The sequence below is a fragment of the Epinephelus fuscoguttatus genome, linkage group LG11 (genome assembly GCF_011397635.1).
Source record: "Epinephelus fuscoguttatus linkage group LG11, E.fuscoguttatus.final_Chr_v1".
NCBI lineage: Eukaryota > Metazoa > Chordata > Actinopteri > Perciformes > Serranidae > Epinephelus > Epinephelus fuscoguttatus.
Genome location: NC_064762.1, coordinates 198,273 through 222,801, shown reverse-complemented (window position 1 = coordinate 222,801; position 24,529 = coordinate 198,273). Strand labels below are relative to the sequence as shown.

General features: G+C 41.3%; 1 protein-coding gene across 1 annotated transcript; it reads left to right on the top strand.

Annotated features, from left to right (window-relative positions):
* Positions 1-1,826: 1,826 nt before the first annotated feature.
* On the top strand, positions 1,827-23,164 carry mboat2b (membrane bound O-acyltransferase domain containing 2b). Its single transcript, XM_049590800.1, has 13 exons — positions 1,827-2,144; positions 7,227-7,372; positions 9,923-10,000; positions 15,923-16,018; positions 16,112-16,167; positions 16,257-16,311; positions 16,601-16,784; positions 18,222-18,414; positions 18,495-18,598; positions 18,716-18,780; positions 20,222-20,354; positions 20,588-20,739; positions 20,890-23,164. The coding sequence occupies exons 1-13, from the start codon at positions 2,052-2,054 to the stop codon at positions 21,050-21,052; spliced, it is 1,518 nt and encodes a 505-aa protein (XP_049446757.1). The 5' UTR covers positions 1,827-2,051; the 3' UTR covers positions 21,053-23,164.
* The last annotated feature ends 1,365 nt before the right edge of the window (positions 23,165-24,529 follow it).

Below are 24,529 nucleotides of genomic sequence, written 5' to 3'. Positions count from 1 at the left end.
TTCAAATTACTTCTTAGTATTATTGTTCAAATTACTTAAACGTATTATCGTTTAAATTATTTAAATGTATTATTGTTCAAATCACTTAAATGTATTATTGTTCAAATTACTTAAATGTATTGTTTACATTATTTAAATGTATTATTATTCAAATCACTTAAATGTATTATTGTTTAAATTACTTCCTAGTATTATTGTTCAAATTACTTAAATGTATTATTGTTTAAATTACTTAAATGTATTATTGTTTAAATTATTTAAATGCATTATTGTTCAAATTACTTAAATGTATCATTGTTTAAATTATTTAAATGTATTATTGTTTAAATTATTTAAATGTATTATTGTTTAAACTATTTAAATGTATTATTGTTTAAATTACTTAAATGTATTATTGTTTAAATTATTTAAATGTATTATTGTTCAAATTACTTAAATGTATTATTGTTTAAATTATTTAAATGTATTATTGTTCAAATTACTTAAATGTATTATTGTTTAAATTACTTAAATTTATTATTGTTCAAATTATTTAAATGTATTATTGTTTAAATTACTTAAATGTATTATTGTTTAAACTATTTAAATGTATTATTGTTCAAATTACTTAAATGTATTATTGTTTAAATTATTTAAATGTATTATTGTTCAAATTACTTAAATGTATTATTGTTTAAATTACTTAAATGTATTATTGTTCAAATTACTTAAATGTATTATTGTTTAAACTATTTAAATGTATTATTGTTCACATTACTTAAATGTATTATTGTTTAAATTATTTAAATGTATTATTGTTCAAATTACTTAAATGTATTATTGTTTAAATTACTTAAATTTATTATTGTTCAAATTACTTAAATGTATTATTGTTTAAATTACTTAAATGTATTATTGTTTAAATAATTTAAATGTACTACTGACTGATATCAGGTCATTATAACGAGCACAAACTCAAACTGCTCACAGCCGACAGAGAAAAGTTCACTCAGTGAAAAATCCAGTGACACACCCACACTCTCACTCCACACAGGTGAACAGGAGGTGCCTACAGGTCACCGCCCACACTCCTGTGACCCTACCCTCCCTCTGACATCATCACAACAATATTAATAAATATCCCAGAACAACAACAACAAACATGGAACCATACACAAATATAAACCACCTTAAAATGTGTCAATCAAACAAGATGAATTCCTCCAATGAATTTATGGCTCCTACAACTTGGCGTCACTCAGAGACAGGACACACACACACACACTGGTCTCCTCAGAGACATTCCTGTGTCTGTTTGACCTCCGACCTTCATCCTGACACGTTAAACCTTTACACCCCGTCAGCACATTGGTCATGTGATCACAGCTTCACAATGATGACCAGTGTCTGAGAGCAGCATGGTGGACAGGTGGGCTCCGCCCTCCTGGACCCTACAGCCCTGCTGCTGATCCAGACTTCACCTGATGAGGTGTGAACGCAGCTGAACTGTCGACATACAGTGTTCACGGTGACATCAGGCCTCAGTCTCAACATGTCTGTGCTCAGGGGCCCACTGAGTTCTGGTCCCTCCAGTACCAGGACTGACACAGCATATGAGGAAGAGGAGGAGACAGAAGAGACAGAAGGGGAGTGAAGAAGAGGCTGAGGAGGAGGAAGGGGAGGAGGATACTGAGAGAAGAGAAACAAAGAGATGAAGAGGAGGATGGAGAGAGGAGGAGGAAAACAGAAGAAGAAGAAGGAGGAGGAGGAGGAGGAGGAGGAGGAGATGATGGATGTGAAGGGGAGCAGAATTGGTGGGGGGGGGGGGGGGTGTCGGGGGGCTCAGAGGGAGGAGGGGGGGAGACATCCAGACTGAGGAGGACGAGGAGGAGGAACAGGAAGAAGAAGAGGAAAGAGCATCATCATCAGCAGCAGCGGCAGCAGCAGGACGCACAGACACACACACACAGACAGACAGACGGACTGTCGGCGGATCACGGAGCCTCCACCGCCGCCTCTGAGCCGCTGCAGCCGGACACAGGAGTCGCAGACCCGGCCGCAGACACGGAGCCATGGCCGCTGAAGAGGAGAGCCGATCCACGGCCTGCACCGGCTCCAGCCTCCTGCAGCCGGTCAGCGAGCTCACCAACCTGCCGCTGGACCAGGTAAGACCCGCCGGAGCCCCGGACAGGCTCCGGGGCGGACACCGGCCGCTGGCTCCCACACACAACGAGCTCAGAGCGACATGAGCGGACACACAAAGCGTCAGAGCCGCGGTGAAACGACGGGCCGTTAAAGATGGACGGAGGCCTGGAGACTGCGCTCACAGAGCCCGGTGACCGAGCCAGTACCGTTAACACCGATTTATCTGGTGTCGTTGGTGGGAAGACAAGACAGCAGGGTGTGTGTGTGCGCGTGCGTGCGTGTGCGCGTGTGCGTGTGGTTCAGACATGATGAAATAACTCTGATGTCATTTGACTGATCAGATCTGAGGTCAGCTGGTCTCAGTCTCATCACAGGATGTTTCTAACCTCCCATGAGGCCCCACTATAACATGCATCACACCAACAGTTATTATTATCAGGTTATTATTCTGTCACTGAGTCTAAGGGACTGTTCTGTGTTTATCAGGGGGGCTGCGGTCCATGACTCCCCACCATGAATCAGTTTTTAGATTTTTGATGTTTGGAAGTTAAAAGTTAAAAAGTCTCAGTTTTTCAGTCTCATCATACGAACGCTTTATTTTTGGCCAAATTTAAAATGAAACGTAGAATAAAGTGACTCTGATGAAGAGTCATTATTGTCACATCCGATTTGGTTATGTGTGTTTGTTTTTTCTGACTGAAGCGTTTGTTGTCCATGACGTTTTGTGAGGGACCGTCCAAAATCTGAAAATCCAACAATATTCTGTTTTTACAGTTTCTGGATGATAAATGTGTCATGTTGGTGATTTTTAAAGAAAACAGGCCAAAATTTATCACCAAACTTTGAAGAATCACCAAAAGTTTTCTTGAAAAATCTGCAGTAAAATAAAAACAAAATACAACTATTTAAATGTGTATGTCCCTCCCTCAGCCAAAATAAAAACATCAGTCCCTCCTCAATGATTAAAATATTATTTAACAAGCCTCCACCTTTATGCACCCCCCCATAAATAACGAACAGTCCCTAATTTAAAGATAAATGCGTTGCGTCACATCGCGACATGTCACAGAACAAAGTAACATTTTCAGAAACATTTAACTTCAGTATAGACATCACTTTTTGTCAAGACTGTATGTGACGTGATTTTTGTCATGTATTATAGAATTTTACACTGAAAATAATTTGATGAATCATAAAATAAGAAGCATCATTAAAGATTAAATCAGCTCCTTCAGTTATAACAAAAACTTACCTGTCAGGTTTATGTGGCGACCATCTGCAGGGCCCGGCCCCTCAGGTTGGGAAACACTGGACTCTTTATAAAACTGTTTGCAGAACTTTATCTGTTGATGCAGAACGTGTACATGAATCAGAACTTTGACCTCGTCCACTGTAGAGATCAGAGTGATGGTCTACCTGTGTGTTTATACTGCAGGTGATGTCATAATGACATTTATTTCCTTTATTAATCCCCCTGAGGGGAAATTCAATGTTTTCACTCTTGCTTGTCAATTACACACAGGTCTGAAAGACACACATGCACAAACAGGACCTATACATGCACAAAGTGGAGAGATGTCAGAGTGAGGGGGCTGCCCTTGGTGAGGCGCCCCGAGCGGTTGGGGGGTTCGGTGCCTTGCTCAAAGCCAAGAGGTGAACTGGCACCTCTCCAGCCACCAGTCCACGCTCCATATTTGGTCTGGACAGGGACTTGAACAGGCGACCCTCCGGTTCCCAACCCAAGTCCCTGTGGACTGAGCTACTGCTGCCCCACCCATCATACAGGTGGATCATATGTTCATACAGGAGGTCATTCATGTACAGTGTCATAATGACATACGGGTGAAGGAGTCTGCACGCTGCAGACCAGATCAGATCAGATTAGATCAGGACACAAACTGTATATAGCTCGCATAGCAACGGGCTGAGATAGAGCAGTCGGACTCGTTGCACTCACCGGTTTCCATTCGCCACAGCACGGTCTTCTATCTCCCTTCTCCTCCTCAACAGACGAGGCATTAGCAGAACAAGGTTGTTGTCGTACTGCTGCTTCAAGAATATAAGCAAAACAAGCCATCTTGTTATCCGGAGCGAGGACTACAGTGTTTTCTTCCGGTAAACGTAAACACGTAACATCCGCCCCGCCCCCTATCCAATCAGAAACCTTCCCTGCCCCAAACCTTGCACAGACCTGAATAAAGGCGATTAAACTGATCTCTGTGTAAACCCTCATCCAGAATGAATATCTCCCATGTAAACTACCTGGAAAGACTTTAATTCAGAATGATTTCATTCAGATTTATTTCATTCGGAATGAGAAGCCATCATGGAACCACACCCAGTGTGTGTATCTGGTCTGATCTAATCAGATCAGATCAGATCTGGTCTGATCTGGTTTGATCTGATCTGGTCTGGTCTGATCTGGTTTGATCTGGTCTGATCTGATCTGGTTTGATCTGATCTGGTCTGGTCTGGTCTGATCTGATCTGATTTGATCTGGTCTGATCTTATCTGATCTGATCTGGTTTGATCTGATCTGGTCTGGTCTGATCTGATTTGGCCTGGTCTGATCTGATCTGATCTGATTTGGTCTGGTCTGGTTTGGTCTGGTCTGATCTGATCTGATCTGGTTTGAAGACTACACCCACCTATTCGAATACACCTGTCTGTACATGTACCTCAAAATTATACTCCAGTAAAGTACTTCAGTGAATGTACTGAGTATCTCACATCTGTACAGCACAGGAGTAAAAGTAGTCTGATGATGTTTCCTTCAGTAAAACACTGAAACTTAATCTGACACTCAGTCCACGTCCCGGTGTGGTACTGGAGTACAGTTACTCTGCAACAGTACCTGTGAACCTTCAGCTGTGTGTTAGTACTATTATTAGCAGAAATAATCCAGCTGTCAGTAACAGTGACAGTACTTTAACAGTTAAAGTAACAGTAGCAGTAACAGTACTGATCCAGCTGTCAGTAACAGTAACAGCATTCTCGGAAACCATTGGCTGTATTTGGTGTCTGACTTCTGGCAGATGGCGATACAGCCTCTGGGGGCAGACCCCTGATTTTTTGGCATTCCGGTTTGATTTGGGCGGAGGAGGCGAATTTCCGTTACCGACTTTCGTTTATATGTAAGTAAATATGCTGAACCATTGCGATGGATTCAGAGTTTTGGCTCAAACGTGATTGGTCAATATCAAGCAGACTACAAACAACCTACAACTGGAGACCAGGGCTCTTCCGCTCTTCTTCCGGAGGCAAGATCTCCGGGGTTTGCCTACAGACTCTACATTCACTGAATGTAGAGTCTGTATATAGAGACTATAGTAACAGCAACAGTTATAGTGACAGCGACGGTACTTTAACAGTAACAGTACTGATCCTGCTGTCAGTAACAATAACAGTAACAATACTTTAACAGTACTTAACAGTAACAGTACTTAATAGTAACAGTACTTTAACCGTAACCGTAACAATAACACTAACACTAACACTAACACTAACACTGACAGTGACAGTGACAGTAACAATAACACTAACAGTAAAAGTGCTTAACAGTAACAGTAACAGTACTTAACAGTAACACTAACAGTAACAGTAACAGTAACAGTGACAGTGACAGTAACAATACTTTAACAGTACTTAACAGTAACAGTACTTTAACAGTAACAGTAACAGTACTTAACAGTAACACTAACAGTAACAGTGACAGTAAAAATACTTTAACAGTAACAGTTCTGATCCTGCTGTCAGTATCAGTAACAATACTTAAACAGTACTTAACAGTGACAGTACTTAACAGTAACAGTGACAGTGACAGTAACAATACTTTAACAGTACTTAAGAGTAACAGTACTTTAACAGTAACAGTACTGATCCTGCTGTCAGTAACAGTAATAGTAACAGTAACAATACTTTAACAGTACTTGATAGTAACAGTATTTAACAGTAACAGTAACAGTACTTAACAGTAACCACACTTTAACAGTAACAGTAACAGTACTTAACAGTAACACTAACAGTAACAGTGACGTAACAGTAACAGTGACAGTGACAGTAAAAATACTTTAACAGTACTTAACAGTAACAGTACTTTAACAGTAACAGTTCTGATCCTGCTGTCAGTAACAGTAACAATACTTTAACAGTGCTTAACAGTAACAGTACTTTAACAGTAACAGTACTGATCCTGCTGTCAGTAACAGTAACAGTACTTAACAGTAACACTGACAGTAACAGTGACGGTAACAGTAACACTAACAGTAACAGTGGCAGTGATGGTAACAGTAACAGTACTTAACAGTAACACTGACAGTAACAGTAACGGTAACCGTAACACTAACAGTAACAGTGGCAGTGATGGTAACAGTAACAGTAACAGTACTTAACAGTAACACTAACAGTAACAGTGACGGTAACAGTAACAGTAACACTAACAGTAACAGTGACAGTGATGGTAACAGTAACAGTAACAGTGACAGTGGCAGTGATGGTAACAGTAACAGTAACAGTACTTAACAGTAACACTAACAGTAACAGTGACGGTATCACTAACACTAACACTAACAGTGACAGTGGCAGTAAAAATACTTTAACAGTGCTTAACAGTAACAGTACTTTAACAGTAACAGTTCTGATCCTGCTGTCAGTAAGAGTAACAATACTTTAACAGTACTTAACAGTGACGGTACTTAACAGTAACAGTAACAGTACTTAACAGTAACAGTGACAGTGACAGTAACAATACTTTAACAGTACTTAAGAGTAACAGTACTTTAACAGTAACAGTTCCGATCCTGCTGTCAGTAACAGTAACAGTAACAATACTTTAACAGTACTTAACAGTAACAGTACTTTAACCATAACAGTAAAAGTAACACTAACAGTGACAGTGGCAGTAACAATACTTTAACAGTACTTAACAGTAACAGTAACCGTACTTTAACAGTAACAGTGACAGTGACAGTAACAATACTTTAACAGTACTTAAGAGTAACAGTACTTTAACAGTAACAGTAACAGTACTTAACAGTACTTTAACAGTAACAGTAACTGTGAACGTGCAGCTGTGTGTTTTAGTCCCTGTGTTTTGTGTGCAGGTGAACTTCGTGGTGTGTCAGCTCTGTGCTTTGCTGTCGGCCTTCTGGTTTCGTCTCTTCCTTCATCCCAGTAAAACCAGTCCCTTCATCAGACACGTGGTGGCAACGTTACTGGGACTCTACTTCGCTCTCTTCTGCTTCGGCTGGTGAGATCTGGTTTAAGTTCTGATTTAAGATCTGATTTAAGGTCTAAATATAAGACCTGATTTAAGATCTGATCTTAGATTTGATTAAGAACTGATTTAACATCCGATTCAAGGCCTTATTTAAGATCTGATTTAACATCTGATCTAAGATCTGGTTTAACACCTGATTTAACATCTGATTTAAGACCTAATTTAAGATCTGATTTAAGACATATTGTAAGATCTGTTTTAACATCTGATTTAATATCTGATTTAACATCTGTTTTAACATCTGATCTAAGATCTGATTTAACATCTGATCTAACATCTGATCTAACATCTGATTTAAGACATATTGTAAGATCTGTTTTAACATCTGATTTAACATCTGTTTTAACATCTGATCTAAGATCTGATTTAAGACATATTGTAAGATCTGTTTTAACATCTGATTTAATATCTGATTTAACATCTGTTTTAACATCTGATCTAAGATCTGATTTAACATCTGATCTAACATCTGATCTAAGATCTGATTTAAGACATATTGTAAGATCTGTTTTAACATCTGATTTAATATCTGATTTAACATCTGTTTTAACATCTGATCTAAGATCTGATTTAACATCTGATCTAACATCTGATCTAAGATCTGATTTAACATCTGATTTAACATATGATATAAGGCCTAATGTAACATCTGATTTAACAAATTATTTAATATCTGATTTGAGACCTAATTTAAGATCTGATTTAACATATGATATAAGGCCTAATGTAACATCTGACTTAAGATCTGATTCAACATTTGATTTAGTATCTGATCTTAGATCTGATCTAAGATCTGATTTAACATCTGATCTAAGGTCTGATTTAACAAATGATTTAAGACCTGAATAAACACCTGATTTAACATCTGATTGAAAGCACCTGATTTCAGATCTGATTAAACATCTGATCTAAGATCTGATTTAACATAGGATTTAACATATGATTGAAGACCTAATTTAACATCTGATTTAAGACATATTTTAAAATCTGATTTAACATCTGATCTAAGGTCTGATTTAAGATCTGATCTAAGGTCTGTGTAACAAATGATTTATCATCTGACTTAAGATCTAATTTCAGATCTGTTTTAAGACCTAATTTCAGATCTGATTTAACGTCTGATTTGAGACCTAATTTAAGATCTGATTTAACATCTGATTTAAGACCTAATTTAACATCTGATTTAAAATCTAATTCAAGATCTGATTTAAGATCTGATTTAACATCTGATCTAAGATATGATTTAATATCTGATTTGAGACCTAATTTAAGATCTGATTTAACATCTTATATAAGGCCTAAATTAACATCTGATTTAACATCTGATCTCAGATCTGATTTAACACCTGATTTAACATATGATTGAAGATCTAATTTAACATCTGATTTAAAACCTAATTTAAGATCTGATTTAACATCTGATCTGAAATCTGATTTAACAAATGATTTAACATTTGATTTAAGGCCTAAATTAACATCTGATTTAACATCTGATCTAAGATCTGATTTAACATCTGATCTAAGGTCTGATTTAAGATCTGATCTAAGGTCTCTGTAACAAATGATTTATCATCTGACATAAGATCTAATTTCAGATCTGTTTTAAGACCTAATTTCAGATCTGATTTAACATCTGATTGAAAGCACCTGATTTCAGATCTGATTAAACATCTGATTCAACATATGATTGAAGACCTAATTTAACATCTGATTTAAGACATATTTTAAAATCTGATTTAAGATCTGATCTGAGATCTGATTTAACAAATGATTTAACATCTGATTTGAGACCTAATTTAAAATCCGATTTAAAACCTAATTCAAGATCTGATTTAACATCTGATTTAAGATATGATTTAATATCTGATTTGAGACCTAATTTAAGATCTGATTTAACATCTGATCTAAGGTCTGTGTAACAAATGATTTAACATCTGCTTTGAGACCTAATTCAAGATCTGATTTAACATCTGATTCAACATCTCATTTAAGACCTAATTTAAGACCTGATTTAACATCTCATTTAAGACCTAATTTAAGACCTGATTCAACATCTCATTTAAGACCTAATTTAAGACCTGATTTAACATCGGATTTAACATCTGGTCTGATGTCACAGTGAGGAGTCACATCCAGTTTGTTACTGAGGAGAATCTTCAGAGTGTTACAGCCTGTAGACGTTAAGTTCACACTGTTAGCATGTTAGCTTGCTGTTTTAAATCCAGCTTTAAATCCAGAGCACAGCTGAGTGTGACATTAATTTAAACACTGTTCTCTGCAGTCAGAGTATCATTAGGAAGAGTTTCAGTTCTGACTGGAAACAGACGTCCGTGTTCAGATTATATCATCACGCAGATAAACAAAGTAATAACAAGATAAACTGTGTCTGTTCTGACTGAAGGACAAAGTTCTTTAAATCATATAAACAGTTTTTAATTTTCTTCCTTTAAAGATAAACAAAGTAATAACAAGATAAACTGCATCTGTCTGACTGATGTTTGAACTTCCTGTGTGTCCCAGGTACGCCCTTCACTTCCTGGTTCAGAGCGGACTCACCTATGGCATCATGATCCTGACCGGAGTCGAACACATGCACAAGTGAGCTTCACAGGTTCCTCCTCATCCTCACTCTTCATCATGTGACATCATGGGATGTCATGTGATCACGGATGTAACAAACAGACAGTCTGATGATCAGATGGTTGACCGACAGAGTCAGTAACAGTCTAGTGGTGCAGAGGAGCCTCAGATCCCGTTTGTAGTGATGAAGAAAAGTCCTCTGTGACACTGAGCATCAAAGAAACATCTTCATCATCTGATACTTTATGTGATCAGTAGTTTTTGTTGTTTTCTTTTGAACAAGGCACAACAACACAGGGCTGTGAGACAGGACACATGGAATAGAAAGTTACAAAATGTTATGGCTAAGGAGCAGATAGCACTGAAACTAACTAAAGGAAAACACAAACTGACAGAAAATAAAGACATAAAATGATACACAAGCCATATAGGAAGTTTCACTGGCAGATACTTAGGTTATTATTTTAACAAAGATCTAAATTATTCTCTGGGATATGAGCCAATATGTTAACATAAATTGTCAGGGTTCATGAATAAAAGAGATGTATTTTGCCTACTTATCATGATATTTCTCCACCTGATTGGTGAGCCTAAAGTAAAGGCCCTCGTCTGCTGCCACAGTACCCAGCTAGGAGAAGCACACTCTAGCTGTCTGTAGCAGTCTGTAACTATGAGCTTTCTCCCCAGCATAAGTGCTGTCTGGACTCAGTCTGCCTGAGCTGCAGGGAGAGTTTTAAGAGGAAGAGGGTCACTCAGAACAAACAGGCTTTGGCAGAATGGAATATCAGATTTAAGGATCAATTTGATATTCTCATGTATGGCTAACCAGAATTTTTGTACAACTGGGCAGGACCACAGCATGTGGAGGAGTGTACCAGTGCTTCCCCCACAATTCGGGCTGTCCCTTAATTTCACTCTGTGTAGCCTTGAGGGGGACCAATATACTCTGTTAATTATTTTAAACTGCACTAGTCTTGTTCTAAGTTTCCTTGATATTTTCTTCTAGTGCTTTAAGATGTTGTTTCTCCTCTGTATATGAAAGATTGAGCTCTGTCTCCCAGGCTGACTTAAAATTGCAGCCCTTGCTATTTGAACCTGTAAGCAACAGGGAGTAATATTTTTAGGTCTCATGACTTGAACCAAACACCTTAATCATAAAGGAGAGAACATCAGAGCGTGGAAGGGATGTTATAGTAGAGTTAAAGGTTTGGGATAGGAGATGCCTAATCTGAAGATATCTCCAAAACTGTTGTTGAGGGAGGCCGAACTGCTGTACCAGTGCCGTGAATGATTTCAATATGCCACCATCATATAAATCACCCAATACAAGAATACCCTTTTCAACCCACTGTTGCCAAAGGAATGCAGCACTCAACAATAAGGATTGCCCGATTGCCTGGGGCAAGTAAAACTCAAGGTCGGGCATGTAACAACTCACTTGCCCGATCGGGCAAGTTGCTAAAAAAAGTAAAAGTTAATAACTAATTGATAAAATAAATGTATTTTAAAACGTGCTCCTTTGGCTCTGATGCAGCGGTCTCTCTGCCTGAAGTCACAGGCACAGCTGTGTAACAATGTCCTGCCCACAGCCCCCATTGATATTATTTTGCGCGACGGACGCTTCATATAATAACATAACAATATACTATTTATGGTGTTATGTCATCGTGTCATTTCTGTCTCTACATGGTCACGCGTTAACAATTCTCCTCTGCTCTCTGCATCGCGCATGGCAGAGTTCCGCCACACACACAGGTGAGCACGCTAGAGCGGCTCGGGCCGCATTTTCCTGACCAAACCTGACCCCGAGCCCGGTGCAGTTTGTCAGCTGACAAAGTTATTGAAATGGACAGTGTGTAAATAACCATCAACAGACTGCTGTTACGCACAGACAAACACGCCGCTCGCACAGCAGCGCGGCACTCATGCTGAGCTTGTGTTGCGTTCAGGCGTTGTCATGTAAATAACAACTTCCAGCACTTAAATAGGTCACAGCACAAAACAGCAGCATGTCAAGTGACTTTTTACTTTATTATATTCAATAAAATTGTATGTTCCTAAATCTTGAGACACCTCATATGTAAGCTAGACAGACATTTCACCTGCTCATTACTGTGCACACATGTACTGTATGCACTTAGTCCTAAAGAGCCCTTCTGGTGCCAGTAGATACACAGAAACATCCCAGCAGGCTGTGCTTTGCAAGCATACAAAAAAGTTTCACACATGAAAATTATTTTTCATGTGTGTGCTTCACCTCCGCTGCTACAACTCCATCCTAGGGGAAACACTGCTGTGCGTTTTGTTCAACAGGTGGATGTGGTAGTCTACTGGTAGAGTAGAGAGAGAGCTAAGTAGCGTTGAAGTAGAGTAGAGCAGGGCAGAGAGATGGAAGCAAAATATATTAAACCTGGTGTTAATACAGCAGAACTGGAGAGAGGGGTGAAAAATAAATAGAGGTGGGCATGGCTCAAGTAGGGCGCAAAATTATAGACGATTGACGAATGAACGATTGACAAATTTTTCACTTTAAGTCCTGACACTGTCATATTTGTGTAGGAATTAAGCTACAATACATGACATATGTTGTTTTAATTAATAAATACAGTGTGAATAAAGATTACATAACATAAAAATAACTGCAGTCTTTGTTATTTGATAGCCGCTTAAATTAAACAATTTTTATAGGGCAAGTAAAAACTGACTTCGGGCAAGTAGATCTCTGACCAACTTGCTGACTGGGCAAGTGAAAAAAAACCTTAGCGTTGAACCCTGGAATGGTATATTTTCTATATTTAACTCAGGATTCAGCCAGATACCTGCTGACAGGTTCAAGCAGGGATTAAAGTCGAGCTTAATTGAAATTCTTCTCCAAATCCATTGCATATTTATAAGTATTGGTGAGGTCTGAGCCTCCTTGGACAGTGCTGCTGTAATGAAATGAAAGGGTGGGAGAACATCACAGAGTGGGCACGCTCAGGGGGCAGACACCAGTGGACAAGGTGTCTGAGGCCAAAGGCATAGTAATATAACAATAAGTTTGGAATACCCAACCCACCTTGGTCAACTGGCCAACCGAACGGGCCATTTAACCAACAGTTACAGGCCCACACTGAAATATCACCATTCCGACGGTCTGCCATCCCGAATTCTGGTCCCTGAGTCCTGACAGTGAGCTATGGCGAGCCTGTAGAAGCTGTATTCCCCATGCATGTCAGTGATTTTCACCAGGGACACATCCGAGTAATTCAGGCTGACATTACCTGTTTTTCAGCGAACTCTTCTGGTAATTTTATTAAAAGGCATGGCATATAGGTCCACACTAACTTCTTCTTCTTCTTCTTCTTCTTCTTATTATTATTATTGGGTCTTATAAGAGTGGGCTACAGTGAGTACCGGACCATCAAATCACAGCATCCGTGGTGAGAGGACACGGAATTGTGTGCGCTTTTACGCACGCGGGTGTTGGTGATCACGGATATTTGATGTGGGAAAGATGTTGCCAGATGTATTACCTGTTTTAGATACGTGGCTGTCCGTCCGTCCGTAGCACGAGTCATGTGCACCACTTCACCACCAACCCATGCGTAAAAGCGCAAACAGTCCCTCAAGGAGGGACAGCCATGAGGCAATGAATGAGGAAATAATCCCCCGGGAGTTTAATCGGATCGGCATTTAATACGCAAAATGGGGTCAAACCCCCAGCGGCTATTAGGTGCCCGGCGGCTATTTGCCACCAGGCGACTATTTGAAAATATACGGTAATTAAACTTGGGTACACAGACCGTTTTCAAAACATTGGCTTCCCCCCACAATGATAAGAAAAGAGGGGTCCACCTTCCAATATCTGCTGAAAATTGGTCCAACACAGGTTCAATATTGACCTTACTGGATCTGCTAATTTAGTGACACCCAGGTATTTGATGCCATCGCTAGGCCAGGAAAAGTTTTCTCTCTGGAACATGGTACTAGGGCAATGTAAGGTTAAGGGGAGGGCTTTGGATTTCAGACAGTTAACTTTGTAACCTGAGAGGTGGGAAAATGTATCTAAAATTTTGGATAATGCAGGCAGAGAGTGCTCAGGCTCAGAGACAAAATAAGAATATCGTCTGCATATAACATAAGCTTGTAGTTTGAGTGACCAATTCATATCCCAGGAACTGACAGATCCAGGTGGATGGCTAGGGGTTCGAGGACCAGTGCGAAGAGACCCGGGGAAATATCGTCACCCTGCCTGTCCCCCCTTCCCAGTTCAAACCAGGGTGAAACCAGCCCATTAGTTAACAGTACAGTAGTGAAGTAATGCTCAAAAAGACAACTAACACTGCGTTGAGCTCTAAACAAAAAGACTATGGTCCGCGACTCATAGAGATAAGCTGCTATAAAAAAATCTAACCAGTGTGGCTAATCTGTACAGTGACGCACTTATGTTTTTAAATAAGCGTAACAGCTTTTAACTTTGCATACCCACCCAGGGACAGCAGAAGAAAATTGACATAAACATATATGTACTGCAAACCATCCCTGTTTTAGCTAAACCTATAAATGTATAACCAATAAAAGGTGTTAGACGCCGATACTTTGTGGAGACAAAAATATCCATTCAGAACAGGATACAAACACAGCAGAACTGTATGAGTCTGGTCGTATCCCAGTTCAACAACAGGATGTATAGACTGCTATGTGGCAAAACTCCAGGTCCCTGAACAGACTATAATGACCTACATATTATACACTTAAAATAACATAACGAACAGAAATGGTCGTTACCTGGTTTCATTTAGTGTGAATAAAAGTCAGCTATTCTGTCCGTCTTGGAGGGGTGTATATGCACATCAACTGTGTGCAGGCAGTGGGGAGCGTGTTATAAACCCATATTATTATGTCCGCTCAGTGGTAAAGTGTAGGGGGCTACGCCAGTCACAGGGTCCCGATATATTCCAGGGCTTTTTTCGGGTCGTCAAACTCCCACGCCGTCCTCCCTCGCCTTTGGGGTTGATAACCAGCACAGCCGGGTAGCACAGTGAAAATCCTATGTGGTGTTCATGAAGCATTTCATGACATTATTTGACCTTTCGGTGCTTGTTGTTCACAGCCTTGGAGTAGTCTGGGAATATCATAATATGATGTCCTCTTCATGTCAGCTTCCCTTTGTTTCCTTTTGTTTTGCTTGCATAATCCGATCCCGGTCTTGATAGCGCAGGAACCTGGCCACTATAGCCTTGGGTGGCTGGTGGCTCTGTGGATTCCATGCAGTTTATTGTTGTGCCCACTTGAGATTTCTGAGAGAAGGCTGTATATGTTAGCGATGTCAGCAGCGACCTTTTGTGGTTCATTGTCTGAGAGAGTCTCATTAGCCGTGGCTGCTGTTAGCTTGGCACAGCTAACACTGCAGTGGACGGTGTCATTAGCCGTATCTACAGCTGTTAGCCATGCTGTTAGCTTGGCGCTGCTAGCGCTAGGAGTCATCTGTTTGGCTGCTTTGCTAGCACGGTCTGAGACAGAATCGTATGGGACATACGAGGAGGAATTCTTCGCAGTTGAGCCTTTGCTTGCGGTGTTCTTGCTTCCTGGCATTTTGACTGAATTATATTGGCTCAGGATATATTAACGTTGTGTCGCTCCAGTATGGTTTTTTTGTACAAGTTTAAATGCCACAATGTCAGGGGCCAATTTTCAGGCTGCCATTCTCCAACTCTGGGTTACGTGACTCCCGGCTACGGCTGCATTTTAATTCATTTGAACATATTTTTTCTCATCATCTGATATATATTGATTTATCTGATCTGATTTATAACTTTATCAATGTCGACATTATGTCTAGAGACCAGACCTGTGTGTGTCCCAGGCTGTACACATGATGTTAAACATGGACACTGCCTCCTGGTGGATATCAGAGAAACTACACGTTTTGTGTGTGTGTGTGTGTGTTGTTTTCAGATACTGCCTGGTGGTGGCACTCAGCTATCTGAGTCTGTGTCAGATCACCAGAGTCTATGTCTTTGACTACGGCATGTACTCCGCTGACTTCACAGGGTGAGATGACATCTCCTCGTCCAGACTGCATCTTCCTCTGCTCTGTCTGACCCATTTCGTTTCTGACCTTTGACCCTGTCATTGTCTCTGCAGGCCGATGATGGTGATCACACAGAAGATCACCAGCCTGGCGTTTGAGATCCACGATGGTGAGATGATCACGTGGCGATGTGCAGAGCAGACCTGTCTGAAGGTTCATATCTGATCATGTTCATGTGTATTTTTTTCTGTGGAACAGGAATGGCTCGAAAAGAAGAACATCTGACGGCAGGACAAAAGATTTTAGCCATCAGGTTGGTTTGTAGAGAAACACTGCATTACACTGTTATTTTACATTTTATAATTCTGCTCATCGGTTTCCTGCAGAGTAACGACTGCTGACAGATGTAGAGGTAGGACTGAAGTATAATGCAGCTACAGAAAGAAACAGTCCAGTAAAGTCCGAGGACAAACTGATTCAGCTCTGATGAAACATGATACCAGGAGGTCATGACGTACAGCGTCAGTGTGTATCACAGCTCCCAGTGTAGACACCAATCAGGTGAGCAGAGTCTTACTGGTTATATGTGTTCGTGTGTTCAGGAGGATGCCCAGTCTCCTGGAGTACTTCAGTTACAACTGTAACTTCATGGGGATCCTGGCTGGACCCACCTGCTCCTACAACGACTACATCGCCTTCATCGAGGGAGAACCCCGTCGCCATAGAGACCAGGAGGCCGACAGGAAGTCCACCAGCAAGCTGAGGCAGAGCGAGCCATCACCAAACGTACGACACTGGACCACAAACACCATCAGAACCAAAACCCAAGTTTGATTCCTATAAACACTTAGACTCATTTTATATTATTGTTATTTAATAATATCAACATTCTGTGATATCAGGTCATCCTGAGTAGGAATATAAACATCCAGACTCATGTCACCGAGTTCATCTTTATATGATTAACTGTGTTACAACTAGTGCTGCACGATTTTATAAAAATGTGCGATTGCGATTTGAGTGGACAATATCGCGATTTGCGATTGCGATTACAATATAATACATAAATGATATCATTATTCTTCTTGCTTGATTCAGTGTTTCCTTACATTATATTAGGGGGCACTGACCTGACCTGACATAGTTATTTTATGGACAGTGTGTCAGTGACCATCAACAGACTGAGCACAGTCAAACGCTGCTCACACAGCAGCGCAGCACGACACTGTACACACAGCACAACACAGCAGCGTATCAACTGGGCTGAAACCGAGCAAAGTTGCTCAATTTTTCATTTGTTATTATATAGTCTGTTATGGAGTCCATGATTTCCCCATGACACTTACAAATGTTTGCAAAACTGTGCTTGGATGTTGTTTTATGAGGCTCTGGTGTCTTTCAGTTGTCTCTTTGTCTTTAACGTTACACGGCTCGTCTTTCTCTCACATGCACTCTTCCTACTTTTCTCTGTGCTGTCTCAAGTGCTGATATAGATTGGTCGTGTTGCCGCAGGACGTGGCGACTTTAACTTTTACACTCTCACAGCACGTCTTTCTGTTCAACGTTGCCGTACCTGAATCCAAAGTATCGCCATGTAACAGATGTTTTTTTCGCCACCAAATCAGCCTGTTCATGGTTGAGCTCATGCTCTTCTTCAGCGTCTGTGTTGGTCACTGCTGCACGCCGGCTGCACACACCAGGATAGCTTGTGGGCGTGATGTCAACAAACTCCACACACTACAGGAGAGGCAGTGACATTCGCAGGCACACACATTAACATTTATTTACATTAAATCGCAAATCGCAGCCTTTTATGCGGTTATGTAATCGCACAGCCTGCGATTAGATTAATCGTGCAGCACTAGTTACAACATTCTGTCACATAAAACTCACACTGAGGACTAAATGACTGAAACTAAGATTCAACTCTGACATCTAAATATTTAACACTGTCTCCAGCAGCTGTCTCGTCCCTTCAGTTCACACAGATATCTGACAGTCGATAATTCTCATAGTGATGATCAGGACGTATTTTGTGTCTGTTTATATAAACAACTCGACTGAAGCTGAAGACCAGATCAGACCTGCAGGATCAACAACACATCATCTGCATAATGTCTGATTCTACAGTCTGATTAATGTCTTTACATACATGACGTTGACATGTCTGTCTGTGAGACATCATGATGAAGTCAGAATCACTGTCCACGTGTGTCTCCTCAGACCGAGGTCGTCCGTAAGGTGTCCACCTCCTTCTTCTGCCTTCTGGTCTTCCTGTCGGTGTGTAAAGTTTTTCCTGTAGAGCGAAACATCGATGACGACTTCATCGCCAACACGCCGTTCTACGCTCAGGTGGTCTACTTGTATCTGTCCATGCTGACCACCAGACCCAAGTACTACTTCGTCTGGACACTGGGTGAGTGTCTGACAACACCTTTCTCACCTGTCTCAACTGTCTCACCTGTCCAACGCCATCTCATCTCTTTCTGACCTCAGCTGACGCCATCAACAACGCTGCCGGTTTCGGCTTCAACGGCTACGACAGTGACGGCTCTCCTCGCTGGGACCTGATCTCCAACCTGAGGATCCTGAACATCGAGGTGAGGACCATCAGCGCTCCGCTGTCAGTGCTCCACTGTCGGCACTCCATCGTTTGTGCTCTGCTGTTCTTCTGTAAAGACTGATTGATGATTCAGATTGTCTCCTCTCTGTTTCAGCTCGCCACAAGCTTTAAGGTTTTCCTGGACAACTGGAACATCCAGACAGCACACTGGCTCAAAAGGTCTGAACACATCATTGATACTGATGTTTATTCACAGTGACCCACATAGTGTCAGTACATCGGTCAGACTGACAGCAGTCATCAACAGGAAATGCTTCAGTTTCCACTGAATCAAATCAAACTTTATTTGTATAGCACTTTTCATACATTAAAAATGCAGCACAAAGTATGCACAAAACTATTACATACATATTGAAAACCCGCCCCTCCCACCCCCACATAAAAAAAAACACACACACACACACACACACACACACACACACACAGTCAATATAGTCAGTAACATGGCTGGGGACTGAGGAACCAGGTGAGGAAAGAACCACCTATGGGGAGCTCATCCACACTGAGAGGTGTCGCAGCCGACGGCCATAGGGAGCACCACCACAGAGACCACCCCGACCCAGACAGACCGGGGTGGACTCCACACATGGTGCAGAGCCTCCCAGTCCTCCGGACCTGAGGGATCTCCAGGACGACGTCCCCACGGGCAGACTGGGCAGACCTCTCAGTGTGGAGGCCCCCCATGAGGAAACACTGGAGCTAAAAACTAAAAGACTAAAAGGCAATATGATAAGATAAAACAAGTATGAGATAAAATAATAAGAAAATAAATAAATGAAGATTTAGAAACTTAATAATAAGTTAGTAAAGACTAAGTTGGTAAAGACGGAGACAGTCAAGGGTTTTAAACATCAAACATTAGTCCCAGTTCAGGACATGAAGATGTGCACGGTGACACCAAACTGTACCTGAACACATCCAGCTGATGAGACTCAGATCTGTCAGTGAACACATCAGTGGCATGTCAGTGGACATCATCCCTCTGTGATTGGCTCCCTGTGAAGGTGTGTAGGTCGGTCCTCTGCTGCCCCCTGCTGGACGATCAGTAACAGGACAGACAGTCACATCAGATACAGACACGCTCTCAGTCCATGAGTAAGTCACCATGAATTCATTTTATCTCCACGGATACCGAGAATCCAAAACCTGAGACATGTCTTCTTAAAAGCTGAAGTCTCATTGATCTGGTCAGATCATCAGATCCTCACACACACACACACACACACACACACACACACACGCAGGACACTGAAACATTACAATACCTGAAACAGCACAGGTTCACCACCTGTCTGAGATGATCTCACTGTTTTATTCTGCTCCTCTCTGATGTACTTTTATTTCTCCTCTGTGTGTGTGTGATGTGTGTAACTGTGTGTGTGTGTGTGTGTGTGTGTGTGTGTGTGTGTGTGTGTTTGTTGTGAACACCTGTGGCCGACGGAAACAGCATTTTGTTTCTGTGGAAATGACAAACAAACTTTTAACAGCGGTGAGGCGTCACAGACCCTCGCTGTCATTGGGGCTGTTTGTGACGTCACAGTAAAGACCAGCTGAAATAACATGTGACACATTCTTCTGTCTGACCTCTGACCTCTGACAGGGTGTGTTACGAGCGATGTCCCTACCACCCGACAGCAGCCACCTTCATCCTGTCAGCCATGTGGCACGGAGCGTATCCAGGCTACTACCTCACCTTCCTCACCGGCATCGTCATCACGCTGGCTGCAAGAGCGGTGAGCTGCCCCCGCTAACTGTTAGCTGTTAGCATATAATCCGCCAGCTCACTGTTGGCTGTTAGCTTCTGATACTGCTAACTCACTGTCCCCGCTAACTGTTAGCTGTTAGCATATAATCCACTAACTCACCATTAGCTGTTACCTTCTAATACTGCTAACTAACTGTTGGCTGTGAGCTGTTAGCAGATTATCCCACTAACTAACCGACTGTTAACGTTTCGTTCTCTCAGGTCAGACACAACGTTCGGCCGTACTTCCTTCAATCACCCACCCACAAACTGGTCTATGATGTCATCACGTGGGCGGCCACTCAGATCGCCATCTGCTACACAGTGGTGCCTTTTGTCCTGCTGTCCGTGAGTCCATCCGTCAAGTTCTACAGGTCAGTGAGTCGAGTTTAATTCAAGTTTAACTTTGTTTAACTCAGGTTTGATCAGTGTAACTCAGGATTAACTCAGGTTTAACTCAGATTTGACTCAGGTTTGGTGTTGGCTCACCTGACGTGTCTCCACCTGTTCCCTCCCCCCATCAGGTCGTGGTACTTTAGCCTCCATATCGGCTGCGTTCTGCTGGCCGTGGCGCTGCCGGTCAAACCGAGACATCTCCGTCTCAAAGAGCAGCAGAAGGACGTCATCCAGGAGCCGGGCCAGCACCACTTGGAGGCCACAGACAGCCAGAAGGAAAAGACCACATGAGCCAGGGGACCAATTCTGAACTACATTTTATTTCCATGAACTTGTACAGGAAGACGAGGAGGTGATGTTCCTCCTGCGTCAAGGCAGAAGCAAGATGGTCGAGTTAAGCTCTGTATTATTTGGACGAAGCATTTCAGAAACAGGAAGTTAGACCCTGAAGTTTTTAACAGTCTGTTTGACCTGATGAAGAGTTTTCACACAGCGCTGTGACGTTCTGACTGTCAGGAAAACATCTGGACTCAGACTCCACCAACACCTGTCAACATGTTCGGATCAGGCAGATCTACAGTGACAGAGAACACACACACACACACACGCGCGTGCGCACACACACACACGCACACACGCACACACACACACACACACACACACACATAAACTGTAACGTCACATGGAGCAGCTGCCGCGGAGTGTCATGGCCGCCCGCTTAGTGTAACAGAGGGAGGAGGCAGTGACAGGATGAAGAGGAAAATGACTGAATGAGTACATGAATGAATGAAAGCACGTTAAAGAAAAGTTCACAACATGTAAAGACAGAGTGAGTGAATGAATGAATGAGTGAATGAATGAGAGCATTAAACATTCCTCTCAGACAGTCGTCCTGTTCTAACCTGTTAATCACAGCGTCACAGTGTTCATAAACATCCGTTTGGACAAAGTGCCAATCATGACTTCACTCAGTCGCCTTAGTTTGTTTGTTTGTTTGTTTGTTTACTCGGTGGTGTCATGTGAGTTGGTGGTGATGAGGGCGTCGTGTTTACATTTGTAGGTGTGAGGTTATTTATCTGATTCCTGAAACAGACTGTGTTTGGATGGAAGATGTGTTGAAGAGAACGCGTCGTTATATTGTAGTAAATGGATTAACCCTGAAATTTAATTTAATTTAATTTGATGATGTGAAGCAGACTCAGTCCCTCTCAGATTAAATAACAGGAAGTGAACCAACGTCTCCGTCTGAAGATTGTTTGGTCCGTCTAATGTTTGGTTCAGGTTAACTGACGCTTCAGTTCAGCAGCTGAAATAATCAGGTGGAGCCACAGACTGGATAAACTCAGCCACTGTCAGTCTGTGGAGCGCCTGCTCGATGGGCCCGATGAGGTTTAAACGAAGCAGCGTTGATCATCAGGATCATTTTATACCATGAAAACAGAACTTTTCTGGTTTCATGAGCATTGGGACATGAATGAACAAGGTCCCGCCTCCGACGCTGTATCCAGGTCTGTTTATATGTCCTTATGTCCGTTTGGTCATGTGACATCAAACAACTGTTAATCAGTTAAAATCAAATGACCAATAAACATGGAGGGGGGACGCAATTGGTAAATCAGCGCCACAGGTAGGACGAATGCTGCCGTCAGGTGATGAGGGGTAAAAACAAAGATGGCGAGCACTAACTCAGCAGACGTATTTATTTCTGTTGTCATGGTAACTTTAAAGTTTAAGGATATAGGCCTACAGTTAAAGATGGTGGTCGGACCGATCTGATGTTTCTGCTGTCATTATTTTATGTTCTGTTTCTTTAATAAACCAAATCTACTGACACAGAAGTTGAACAGCGTCCTGTTTTGGACGGACCTCAGAGGACAGGTGTGAGTATTATCACCACACTAACTGATGGAAGCAGCGACCAGGAGCCTCCACCATCATGGAGTCATGTGACTGCAGGGTTTCCACTGTACGACCCTATGATTCTACATGACCCTCCGTCAGAAGCTCTCTGTGTTTTATCAGTGTTACAGCTGGTCAGGAGACAAAAGCACTCCACCTCTGTATGTCTGTCTCCATCAGCACATCCACCACTTTTCTTCTATGACTTCCTGTTTCCACCTTATCTGAAACATTTTAATGGGACCTGAACGAGGACTATGGGTGATGGACGATAGACGAGGATGATGGAGGGGGCTGGTGAATGAGGATAATGGATGAGGCTGATGGACAGGCTGATGGACAGGATGTTGCGCTGCAGACGAACACAGAGGCTTCTCTGACTGTTAGAGATGACTCACAGATGTTCATGTTGTCACAGTGAACCAGCCGCCTGTCTTAGGTTTATATCTTTGGTTTTTGTAAATGATGTGAATAAACATTGGATTTTTTGACACTTGATGTTGTGTGTCCATCTGTGTTTGGTGTTTGAACCTTCAGCTGACTGATGAGTGTCTCTGTCTCATCAAGTCGTGGTGAAGAGTCACATTCATCACTGTACCCGCTCTTCAGCACCTTTTCTTCAGTGAGTTTCACATTGTAACAATAATTTAAATTATCATGTATTAACATGAAATGTTTCATGTCATAACAAGATTAATTATTTTGTTAGAACATGAAAATAAAATGTAAAAGAAACACGTAGTGATAACAGAAAAACTCTTCATGTTTTTATTTTTTTCCTGGCGTGTCAGCTCTGAGCTCCCGTAGCTTTGGCGAGGTGAAAAACCAGGAGGACTTGATTTATGACAGACGTTCTGAACTTTAAACCCTAATAAACACAGTCACTGACGCTCACACTGTTAATGAGTTATTATTTTTATTTCTCAGATGATAAGCTGCTGCTGATGATAAACTCACTTCTCTCTGCTCATTTCAAATTAAAAGTCTGCAGTTATTACTCAGAGCCACTAAAACCAACGGGGACTGAAATCGTTATCTTTCTTTGACTGTACTCCCCACACAGAGGTGGGAAACATGATGTTTTGCAGATGTTGAGTTTTGTTCTTAATACCTAATAACTAAATGTTATTCTACGTCAACATGATGTTGGCATGAGATGTGTGGAAGATGTTGGATTCTGGTTATTTAACAATACAAATAAAAACCAACAAAATATCAGTGTCATCTGTCAGTGACATTAGTTGACATTGGCATTTGATGTTGTTCTGACATTGAATTTTCGTCACCCAGTAAAGCAACCTTAAGACAACCAGATATCACCAAGACATCGGTCACCAGCTGGGGAATAACTGACTGACAGAAAAAAATACTGGCAACTTTCTTTAAATATGATCACATATTTCCTCCTCCAGCAGCTCACCTTTACATCCTTTGTCTTTCTCAGTGATAAAATAAATGTGAAACCGTGGTGAGCTGTTCTCGATATTTTCTGTCATTTTCCAAGACAGCATTTTAAGATTAATAAAAATGTCAGAAAACATGGTGACAAAATGTCCGCCTCAGTTCTATATTAAACAAAATGACTGATATGTGATAACTGTATGATTTTTTAAATGATAAAACAGCTTCTTGATGATAAAAAATATTCTATTGTTATAAAAATAAATCAGAGTCCATTTTCAGAATTGACATTTAAAGTTGTATAAAGACAACAACAATAACATCAACAGCACCTTCAAAATAAGTTACCAGCCGCAGTCAGCTCGTTGGTTCGGTGGAAATAAATTAAAATATGAGTCAGACTCAGGTGAAATAAACTCAGTGTGATATCACCAGTATTAGTGGAGGTGAAGAATAACAAAACCCTTT

What these genes read in the sequence shown, in the direction of transcription:
- mboat2b (XM_049590800.1), top strand. Translation starts at nt 2,052, where the DNA reads ATGGCCGCTGAAGAGGAGAGCCGATCCACGGCCTGCACCGGCTCCAGC. An exon ending in CAAAAGATTTTAGCCATCAG is followed by an intron (nt 16,312 to 16,600) that starts GTTGGTTTGTAG and finishes TCGTGTGTTCAG; the next exon opens with GAGGATGCCCAGTCTCCTGG. An exon ending in CTACTTCGTCTGGACACTGG is followed by an intron (nt 18,415 to 18,494) that starts GTGAGTGTCTGA and finishes TTCTGACCTCAG; the next exon opens with CTGACGCCATCAACAACGCT.